Source organism: Neomonachus schauinslandi, chromosome 8 (assembly GCF_002201575.2).
Source record: "Neomonachus schauinslandi chromosome 8, ASM220157v2, whole genome shotgun sequence".
NCBI lineage: Eukaryota > Metazoa > Chordata > Mammalia > Carnivora > Phocidae > Neomonachus > Neomonachus schauinslandi.
Genome location: NC_058410.1, coordinates 32,138,591 through 32,149,917, shown reverse-complemented (window position 1 = coordinate 32,149,917; position 11,327 = coordinate 32,138,591). Strand labels below are relative to the sequence as shown.

The window sequence follows — 11,327 nt, the reverse complement described above, 5'->3', positions numbered from 1 at the left end:
ATGGGTCTTCATGTCTATTTCTTTGGATCCTATATTTGGATTTGGAATCTGATTTAGTATTTTAAGGATATATTTTACACTGTTTATTCTTAGTCTTAGCAACAGTCTATATACAATCAGTATGATTCGTGAGGTAAAGAATAGTTATTAAAAACTTATGAAGAAAAATCTTCCATGATTTTATTTGTGGCATGGGAGAATGAGGTATGAAAATACACTGATATGTATGAATATATGTGGATTCTCTAGAGGTTACATGCGTGTTGCACATGCTCCTAGGAACACAGCTAATTAAGGAATAGTGGCTTGAATAGCTAAGCCATTTATTTATTTATATATCGTGAACAGTTCATTAAATCCCAAATCATGAAAACTTCAAACACATGTTGTTATATTCTCTGCTATGACTTAGTAAGGAGATGAAAGATTTATTTTATTTTTTTGAAAGATTTTAAAAATCTTTTTCTGATTATAAAATCGTGTGTTCATGTCTGAGAATTTGGAAAAATACAGAAGATTATTTTAAAAGAATATAAAATTACTTTAAACTAACCATCATGAGATGATCACCATAAATTAAGAGATTTATTTCTTTTAAAAGTCATCTTGGAATTACGTCTGGGGTTGGTACAGGTTGGGCTGAGCGCTTCTGAGCACTGTGAAATGTGTAGAGTACCAAAAGTCTGATACTTAAATAATCAGAGAGCTTGTGTATAATGAATAGGTTCTCTGTCATTCTCAGTTCACCAATTAGGTGTTTTTCTTTAACTATCAGAATGAACTAAAAATTTAAGGACAGTTGATGATCTTAATGTACTGCAATTCTTATCCTTACAGCCACTCAAATTGCCCCATCTTTATTTTATTTTTTTTTTAAAGATTTTATTTATTTATTTGAGAGAGAGAGAGAGAGATCACAAGCAGGGCGGAGGGGTAGAGGGAGAAGAAGCTTCCCCGCTGAGCAGGGAGCCCAATGCGGGACTCGATCCCAGGATCCCGGGATCATGACCTGAGCCAAAGGCAGACGCTTAACCAACTGAGCCACCCAGGCGCCCCAAATTGCCCCATCTTTAATAGGAGTCTTTTAAATTTGCCTCCTGTACCTTTTTGAAATGGTCTTAAATGTCCTTTTTAGCTTCATTTTTATCCAATATGAAAAGATAATCCCTGATGAAATGTATTTATCTTACACATTCCTTGTGCTAGACCTGGAATAAGCCATTCTCCAAGAAGCCTTAATTTCTTTTAGTGGAAAATAGTATTTCAAGAGCACGATAGTGGCCTAGGAATGCTTATTCCTCTTGAGTTGTCGTTATATCTCAGTCTTTTCAGGGAGCGGATGTAGGAAAAAATGTGTGTGTGCGTGTTTGTGTGTGTGTGTTAGGAGATAAAATACATCATAAGTTTATGCTGATATTTCTAGTTCAAATTAAGAAATACGGAATTTAACCTAACCACTTTTATATTATATCTGTATTTTGTGACTTCCTCACTAGGAATCCCAGTACTCACCAACACTAGTGATAGAATTAGAATATCCATAATGGCTCGCTTGCTTTGTCCCATGTTATACACCCAACAGTCTCTGAATAACAATACCACCACCACCAATAAAAGCAGTTAAATATTTGGGGGGGAGGTGTCCGCTATGTCCATTCTCCCCCACCCTATGTGGCTGCATTCTATGCTGTCAAAACATGCTGTATAGCCCTGTACACTATGTGTTCTCCTCTTTAACCTTCATTGAATCTTAGTCCTCAAAATAAGCTATATTTGATGTTTTTATATTAGTTTTTATATTAGTATCTCTGAGATATTTTTGTTTTCTGAGCTTTTTCTCTAATAGGGTTTTTCAGAAAGGGCCCACAGGAACAAAATGTTGTAAATTCTTACATGTTTTATTTTTATTTTATTTTACTTATTTATTTTTTTAGAAAGAGAGAGAATGGTCAGGGAAGGGGCAGAGGGAGAGGGAGAGAAAGACTCCCAAGCAGGTTCCATACCCAGATGCGTGGCTCGATCTCACAACCCTGAGATCATGAACTGAGCTGAAACCAAGAGTTGGCTGTTTAACCAAATGAGCCACCCAGGCACCCCAATTCTTGCATGTTTTTGTCAATTTGTCTGTCTTGAATGTCAGTTCTGGAGGATAAAATTTCTTTAATTCACATTTTCTTTCTTTGAGTATCCTAAATGTTAATCCAATTTTTTGGTATAAAGCATTGCTTAAATAAATAAATAAATAAATAAATAAATAAATAAATAAATAAAGTGTTGCTGTCAAAAAGTCTGATGATGAGTTAATTTCCTTTTACTTAAAAGATTCATGTTCTCTTTGCCTAGATGTTCTGATGGTTTTTCCTTTTTCTTTATATTTCAGAAATTTTACTAGAATATATCTTGGTGTTGGTGGGTTTTATGAGGTACATGGCACGCTCTTTCAATATGTGCTTTCAAATCACTTTTTATTTCAGTAAAGTCTTCTTGACCTATAGCTTTTGTTGTCTTCTCCAGGCACTCCTACTATCCATATGTTAGATCTTCTTTGTTTATCTACAATATATATCAATTTTTCTTGAAACACTTTCATTCTTTTTTTTTATTTAAAAAATTTCCCTCCTCCTCCTAACCATCTATTCCTCTTAAAGAATTATCTGTGATATTTATTCACTCTTGTGTTCCTTCTTGTTTGATATATTTTTTTTATTTCCAATTCCTTCCTGAGTTTTATCGACATATTTCTAAGTTTTACTAACTCTGACATATGTTGCTGTTTTATGTCATTAGTTGTTTCCTTTTTATCATTTATGTCTACTCTCATTGTTTTAATGTTCTTTTGAAATAATACAGTTTTGATGTGTTTTCTGGGCATGTATTTCTGACATGCTCTTATTATCTGTAAGGATTTATTCTGCCCTTTATTATTTTCATATAATAATGTATGGGATTTGGCTTTGATAGTTTCATTTTCCTATTTTTTATGTGAAATTAGTTTTCTTGAACTTTGTTCTGTAAGGACGCTTGGTTTAGACAGCTTTTCGAACTTCACAGACATCCCTCTTTTATTGTTTTCGTGTGATTTTATAAATATGGCAGCTTTACTTCCTCAGACTTTGAACCTTTGTTTCTCTCCTCATTTTTACTTAGACCTTCTCTTTCAATGTCTTTGTTGTCTCTGATCTGCTCAATTTTGATTCCATTCCCACGAGCATGGAATGCTCCCGTGGGAGAGAACTCTGGTTTGTAAGATTTATTTGACTGGGCAGAACCCCTACCCTCAAATTGGTCTCCCACACTTCACTGTTGGCTGCTCTGGAGCTCTCTTCTCAGAAGTATCAGATATCCTGTTGCATCTCTTTGTTCCCACACATATGCTGACACAGTGCACATCTTGTGGCGGTTGATGATTTTCTCCCCCTAACGTTTCAGGATTAAAGGGATGCCTTGCCACCTAATTTTGTTGTAAATATTGTCCATGGGATTTTGATGTTGCAATATAGTTACTCTGTTTTTATGTGGAAAATTGAAAAATCTAAAATCTATGCTTCTGTTACTACTTCTATCTTCCCAGAATTCTCAAATTCTTTTAAAACACTCAGGCTCGGGGTGGCTGGGTGGCTTAGTCGGTTGAGCATCTGCCTTTGGCTTGGGCCATGATCTCAGGGTCCTGGGATTGAGCCCCGTAGTGTTGGGCTCCCAGCTCAACTGGGAGTCTGCTTCTCCCTCTCCCTCTGCCCGTCCCTCTGCTTGTGTTCTCTCTCTCTCAAATAAATAAATAAAATCTTTAAAAAATATATAGAACACTCAGGCTCATTTACCATGGCCCTTCATCTTTGCATCTAGAAGTATATTGACAGAAAGAACATGTGGACTAGCCAGTGTGTGTGTGTATGTGTGCATGTGCGTCTGTGTGCGTACATGTGGGTTTATTTGGGGAAGTGGCGTACAGCTGCCGACAGTGTTGCTATATACGAATGTGGGTGTATCCTACAAGTCCAGTGTTTTGGCCAGAAATACTTTGCACATTTTGAACACGGGAAGTTTTCCCTTTGGTTTGTGGCATGGACACTGTTTGTAGAACTAGTCTTTATTTTCAGATGTATTTTTGTCTCTTGGAATGACATGGGCACTACAACATTGCTAATCACCCTGTGATGGGTTAGTTTGTCTGCAACCCCCACCCCCCCCACCCCCCCATAATCCACAGCTATACTGATCTGGAGAAAACTGCTTTCAGTTGTCTTTGGAATATTTTTGTTTGCCACTTACTTCAGTTGACTTTTTGGAAGAGGCCTGGCTAGGTCCAGTATCATTTCCAGGCTTCCTGAACAATTTCATTTTGTCACCTACCAACTACTTGGTAAGCTATTGATCTTGAAATCTGATAGTCCAAAGCTTAGGGCAATGGAGATGTTGCTTTTAAGACAAATTTCTACTAATGTTAATAGAAATTATGCCCCTTTTCTACTTAGGCCATCATCTATTTGTGATTGGTTATCATGGCAACTGAAAACAGAATTAGACAAAAATGCAACTTATCAAATGGTTCCATTTAAATGCAGATTTTATACTTCGCAGATTTAGCAGTGAAATTATTAAAGTTCAGAAATAGATCTATAGTAGAGCATACAAACTCAAAAAATAGTTAAAACCTTTCCTATGTATAAGGCACATAGACTAGTTTGTGATGTGAAAGGTTGTAAATTAAATGCCTGCAATGGCCAGGGGTATTAAATGTAAACAAGACCAAGTGTAACCAATAGGGGTTTGACTAGTTATCCAAAGTAAATTGAATTTAAATGTCTATAAAGTACTGTGAAGGTAACAAAAAATGCCCGTGTACTCTGTATACACACACACACACACACATATATACTATGTATATATATACATATATATATATACACACACACACACTATGTATGCCTGCAAGTTTGTGACACTTGATTCAGTGTGAAATAGGTTTATGTAAAATTCTATTGAACTGATTAACCAATTTATCAGTATATATATATGAGATTTAAAAAATTATAGATGAATTGTTTTAAGACAAATAAAAGCTTCCCCTATATACTCAAGAAAACTCAAATATTTAGAAGAGTAAGTGAATAGCCACACTTTTTATAGAAAAAATATATACTTTATTTTCAACTAGAAAGGTGCAAACATGTAACTTTTGGTCACATTCTCAACAAGTAAACTGTCCAAAAAACAGTCATAGTCAAAGTAGAAACAAATGCTTCCAGGTGGAAAAACTGATCAGCTATACAGAGCCACTCGCGTTTTCATAAAGGTCATTTGTTCATTAATAGTGAGGCTACCACATTTCAAACTGACAGATCAGACTTCCAAGGACATCACTGCCTCATATTCAGTAAACAATCTGTTTTGATGAGCAGAATTTCCATTTGAATATCCATTTCATGCTTTGAATTATCAGACAAGCTTTACGTCCTACCTATGGTGTTCAGAATTGAGGCTAACATTTGAAATATCAAAGCATTAAAAACAAACGAAAAGGCACAAACAACTTTAAATTAACTTAGATAACTGTACAAATATATATATATATACACACACAATATTTACAATATCAATAAAAAAAAAATTCTGGCTTGCTACAGGCAAATTCGCTTGCCACAAGCTGTCCAGTCTAATAGACAGGATTCTGATTCCTGAACAGTATCATTCAAATCAGAATGTCAGAGCGGAATCTGCTGTTCTGACTTAAAGAAGAACTTGACCCAGCCTCAGGAAGCCTGGAGAATGTGCATCCTAGCTGTCGCTGGAGGTCAGTGAGCATGCTAAAGTTTTCCTTTTCAATTACACTCCAAAGAGCAGGCACATGCTACTTTAAGATGACAATCGTTTCTGCAGGTGCCCTCCCACTGCTCCCAAAGCCACACCTCAGTATACATTCTGGTGCTATGTGCTAATGTAGTCCCGCTGTCAAGTCTTAACTTTCTTCAAACCAGTGTCTGGGTTGATAGACTATTTGAAGGTCACATGGCACAATATTTTGAATTTGGTGGGACTTTTTCTTCCCCCCCAGTTAGAAAAACAGATTTAAATAACTTGCACTACTGAAATCATGTTTACACAAAAATGAGATGTGAATCAGTTCAAGTTATAGCCTAATGAGTTAATGTCTCTCACACTCCCTGGCTTTACGCCATGTCTCCATACATCTTCCTGTAGTACAGGGACTCAAAGATGTCATTGTCTCCGGGACAGTTGTAATGGCAGGCACAGGTCTTGATGAACATCATATTCTTCTTCATGACCTCCCCGTCGGGGCACTTGAACTCCACAGGAAGAGTGGTGGTTCTGTGCGGGGTGCAGCACCGACCATCCGTGCACACGCCACAGAACTTAGCACGGTAGGTCTTCACGCTGGTACAGCCAGAAAGTTCAAACTTGACCGGCTTGGTGATTTTGGGGGTACGGATGCACTTTTTGCCCTTCTAAGGAAGACAAAGCCGAAGGGGAAAAAAAAAATCAATGACTCTATTAAGGGGAGTGGCTTTCTTCAAGCTCTGTTTTAGTCTTAAGTTGTCTGACTTTTGTTTGTATTTTGAGGAGAGGAAGTTTGAGTCTCATTTGCCAGTTTCCCCAAAATAGACATAGCCTCTCTTGGAATGTCTTGAATTAACTAAGAGGGTGGAGAATTTCATAGTGGAAAGCTGGGGGTTCCTATTACACAACATCTCATTCCAGCAAAACAGCTCAATGGTTAGATATTTTTGGAGATAAAAGGTCTATAATAACCAGGGCGGTGAGAGCCAACTTTGATCCTATCCATTATGATTCCAGGAAAATTAGTTAATAGGAGCAGAAAATGTACCTTGATGTTCTCTTCCAGGTCAGCTTCGCAAGGCCTGACCATGCAGAGGCGGCTCTGCTTCTCCAGCCTGCAGAAGGCGTTGTCATTGGTAACCCGGGTGGAGATGCCCATCCCACAGGTCTTGGAACAGGCACTCCACTCTGTGGTCTGGACCAGGCAGTTGGCCCGGATCATGGTTGGGTCTGGGCCAAACGTGTCTTCCAGTCGGTAAGCTGTGAGAGCAGGGCACACAAACACAAGGTAAGACGCCAGGATAAGACATTTCCCTCTTCCCTTGGCAAAGTTAGGAGTCAGCCCCCGGGGGGCAGGATCACAACACTGACTTTGAGGCCGATTCAACTCACCGGCAAGGGCAGGGCCAACCACAGTGTGGTCCTTGGGCTTGTCGCACACCCACTCCTCGCAGCATTTCCCGGGCAGCTTGACCCTCCGCGGGAAGGGGCAGTCAGGGCTGGGCAGGCGGACGTCCATGCTGCACAGGGGCACGCAGCCCACCGCCCCGTCCAGGCAAGTGCACTGGTACTTGCAGCTGCTCTGGAAGGACTCTCCGCTCCGGTACACCGTTCCTCCGAAGACGCAGGGGGCACCATCTTTAGCTGAAGGAGAGGAAGGGAACAAGGGGGCGGGGGGATGCAAGGGTCAGGCATCGGTAGCAGTAGGCGAGTCGGGGATGCGCGGGGAGCAGGGCTCCGGGGGGGAGGGGGGGCGGCGGCCGGGACACTAGGCCCCGGAGGCGGGCCGCAGCTCTTACCGGTGCACACGCCGATCTTGCGGTTGGCCGGAGAGCCGAAGTCGCAGAAGAGGCCCTTGTGCGGGTCGCAGGGGTCGCGCTCGGTGCACAGCTCGCCCAGTTGCTTGGCGCACACGCGGCAGCAGCCGCAGCCGTCCAGCACGAGGCTGACGCCGGCCGGGCACCTGGGCGCCGGCGCGGCCGCACACTGGCACGGGCCGCCGCAGTCCTGGCCGGCGGCGGGCTGCGGGGAGGAGGGGGCGGTCAGCGGGCGCACGCCGCTCGGCGCCCTGGGCCCTGCCCCGCCCGCACGCCCTCCCCCGGCGCGGGCCGCCGCAGGGCTCTGGGCTTACCCGGCCGCAGAGGGCGAACAGGAGCACGAAGGCGCAGCGAACGGGGCCCAGGCCCAGGCCGGCGGCGGACATGGTGGGCGCTGCGGGCGGGGCGGACGGCGGACGGCGGGCGGCGGCGGGATGGGCGCGGCGGTCCGGGCGCTGGGTCGCGGGCTCGGGCCGGAGGTGGGTGCCTGGGCGCTCCGAGCTGAGGTCTGGGAGCTGTCGGCCGGGGCGGCTGCCGTCGGGGTGGGGGATGGCGGTCGGTCGCGGGGTTGGAGTTGCACTGGCTGCCTCCTCTCAGCGGGAAGAGTTGTTGTGTGAGGCTGAGGCGGGCGGCCCGCGGCTTTTATACGCTCCGGGCGGCCCCGGCTCGCCAATGAGCTGAATGGAGTCCTACACAAACAGGGACATTCCTCGCATTCCTCCCCACCTTCCTGCCTCATCAACTCACACCGGATTGATCCTGACCCCTTGACACTCAGCATTCCTCCCGTCTGAAAAAGCTGGCACACTCTAGCTAACCAAAAAAAAAAAAAAAAAAAAGGCTCAGTATTTCCAGCACCAAATAGGATTTTTTTCGAAAACCCTTGCTTCTTCGCACCACTCCTGATTTATATCATTGAAAAACACATCAGCAATTACTATTATTTTTTTATACCACTCCCTTCTGTTTCTAATAGCTGTTCCCGCTCTACCCACTGACATAAATGCTTTTTAGGAGGTAGGTAGCCAAAGAGGCTAACAGCAGGGATCCCTAAAAAATTCGGAAGGGTCTCCTATAAATAGGTCTCCTATTTATTATTATTTATTATTTTTATAATATTTTAATTTTAGAGGCTGTCTGCCTTTGACACTCTTCAGAGAGCTGAAAAGGAGTTAGTTGCTTTTGACCAGATGAAATCCCCAAGAAGCCTACCTGCAAAGTCTACATTCCATATTGGAGATGTAGGAATTTGATCTTTTCTCACTTGAGATAACAGTTTGGATGCCTATTGAGGGACAAGAAAGAGAACAAAGCCAGAGGTCAAGACTATGGATGCAGTTTTCTGGGGGAGATTTCCAGCACTCTTGCTTTGTGTTCTCTTAATATATGTAACAGTTTTATTGTTGGGGGTATAGGGAGGGAAAAAAGAGATGAATGCGCATCAGTATTTCCAGAAAAGTGGGTCTGTTGTTATGTCAGAGCAAATGATTATGTGTTGAGTAGGTAGAGGTTCTGGGTGTTGGGAAGAGAGGGGAACCAGACAGGAGAGCCAGCAAGAAGCTTGGGGTTTACTTGGGGTGTTCTAAATACAAACTGTATTTTGAGAAATGAGTGATTTTTTTAATACTAAAACCTATAGTCTTCGAATGTGGATTGGACTTGGTTTGTCTTGCAGTAAAAAATCTGATAATATAACAAGAACAGTGTACCCTATTATTTCTGGTTATAAACTAAGAGTGTCAGTGAATAATATAGTTTAGTAACAACTCTCCACACTTCTATGAATAGTAATTGTGACTTCTTAATATCCAAGGAGCCTGCAGCCTAGTGGAGTAAGATCAGGTCAAGGAAACAACAGGTTTTATTCTCTCTGCTTGTGCACAGAAGTCAAATATGGCCAATAAAGTCTAAGCACATTTCCATTTCTTAATATTGCTAGTTAGCTTCACTAAAGACTTAATTAATTTAGCATGCCTTCATCTAGAATCTATTGTTTAACTGCTTTTTGTTGTTGTTGTTGTTAATAATTCCAGTTACCATTTTATGTAAAAAGAGTGATTTCAGGGCCCTGGCATTTTTTTTTTTTTGTTGTGTTGCCACATCATTTGACACTGGTGTTACCAGTAAGTAAATTCATTTCAGTTGTTGATATTTCACTAAATAGGTTTAAGATAAAGACACCTGTTTATGATGCAAAGATGAGCATTCAGAAGCAACACTACAGATTTATAATTTGAAAACAGCCTGTTTAAACTGGTGGCATTTTTATGTTTCAATTCGCTCTATTGAAAAAGAGCCAAGAAGAAAAGAACCACTCCAGCTTCAGCATCGACCACATCATCTGTACACAATTACCTCCCCAAGCAGTGCCCATGTGGTACAGTGTAGTTGCCTATCCACAGCGTAAGTGGCCAGCAAGGAGGGGGGCTCTGAAGCTCAGGAAGAATTTTCAACATTGTTATTCAGTGTTCTTTCCAAGCATTCCTCAAAGAGAAGAGGCCTAAAAGTTCCTATTTAAAGACGGAACATTCCAAGTTATGTTAATAGCCACATGGGTATTAAAGGCAACTTGGCCCCCAACTTTTTCTTCCCTCGTGGATGATTTTAAAAGTCCAAAATATGTGGGAAGCCACAGTGAAATCTTTTAAGACCTAAACCCCGAATTATGTCTACCACTAATGGTTGGGAAGGTGTGGTAGATGGGGAAGGGTAGGGATGTGAAGCTGGAGCCTCACCTAAGGTGGGATGTGGGTTCGGTGGTGATCTCTTGTGGCTTGCAGGGGTGAGGTAGATGGGAGAATGGTTGAGAATTTTTGAATGCCCTGGAGAGTCTGAGAGCCACCACCAATAGCCTCACGTACAGCAGAGTGGAGACTTTCATTCACGGAAGGGATAAATTGCTGGACTGGCTTACAGTTAGGTGACCTGGTTTATATTCTTAGAACTGCCATTCACAAATCTTAGGGAAGGAAGAGCCATATTTCTAAGTTGACATTATTAGAATGATGATAATGAGAATGTTTTATTTCTCAGGATTTAATGATGGTTAACTGGATTGAAATCTTAGGAGTTGATGTCTCCCCGCCCCCCGCCCCGCCATCTTTCTTGATTTTCTTTTTCTCCACAAATGTAGCATGGATACTACCATTCTGCTGGGTTGTTAAAAATAACAAAACATATTATAAAAAGAATTTGGTTTTACTATAAAATTCACATGGTCCCTTGAAGTCTCAAAAAAGTCCATAGTTAGGCTCCAAATGGATGATTTTAATATTGGCTAAGAGAAAATATACTGAAATATATAGAACATGGAATCTCAGAATAGAAAAATAATGTTGTGCATTATAAGGTTAGGTTGAGGCTTTGTGATCAAAATTCCTTTGAAGAGTTTAAAATGAAAGGTCATTATTAAGAAAGTGACAGAAAGAGAGAGACAGAGACATGGAGAGACACACACGCAAATAAAGAGAGGGAATGAGAAGACACCCAAGATATTCACAGACTCAAAAGTATGTTTATATTGTGTTATGGGGACCATCAAGTGCCAGGAAATTCAAAGGGAAAGGCTGACGCTCCATCCTTAACTCATGCCATGGGATCTGAATTCTTGCACTATTATAAATGACTCAGCAAATGTTTGTGTGCACCTGGGCGGTAAAGTGGAAATAGTGGCTTCTTATAACTTTGTCCAACTCTGACTTATCCCAACCCTTT

General features: G+C 41.6%; 1 protein-coding gene across 1 annotated transcript; it reads right to left on the bottom strand.

The window, feature by feature from the left end:
* Positions 1-5,127: 5,127 nt before the first annotated feature.
* On the bottom strand, positions 5,128-8,149 carry CCN2 (cellular communication network factor 2). Its single transcript, XM_021693168.1, has 5 exons — positions 7,928-8,149; positions 7,596-7,818; positions 7,189-7,440; positions 6,845-7,056; positions 5,128-6,464 (listed from the first exon to the last, which is right to left on the bottom strand). Exons 1-5 carry the CDS (start codon positions 7,997-7,999, stop codon positions 6,168-6,170), a joined length of 1,056 nt encoding a protein of 351 aa, XP_021548843.1. The 5' UTR covers positions 8,000-8,149; the 3' UTR covers positions 5,128-6,167.
* Positions 8,150-11,327: the final 3,178 nt, after the last annotated feature.

Bases quoted from the DNA above. Each gene is read 5' to 3' on its own strand.
- CCN2 (XM_021693168.1), bottom strand. From the start codon at position 7,999: ATGTCCGCCGCCGGCCTGGGCCTGGGCCCCGTTCGCTGCGCCTTCGTG. The intron at 7,441-7,595 runs GTAAGAGCTGCG...CCTCTCCTTCAG, and splicing joins CAAGATCGGCGTGTGCACCG to CTAAAGATGGTGCCCCCTGC. The intron at 6,465-6,844 runs GTACATTTTCTG...TGTCTTCCTTAG, and splicing joins ACCTGGAAGAGAACATCAAG to AAGGGCAAAAAGTGCATCCG.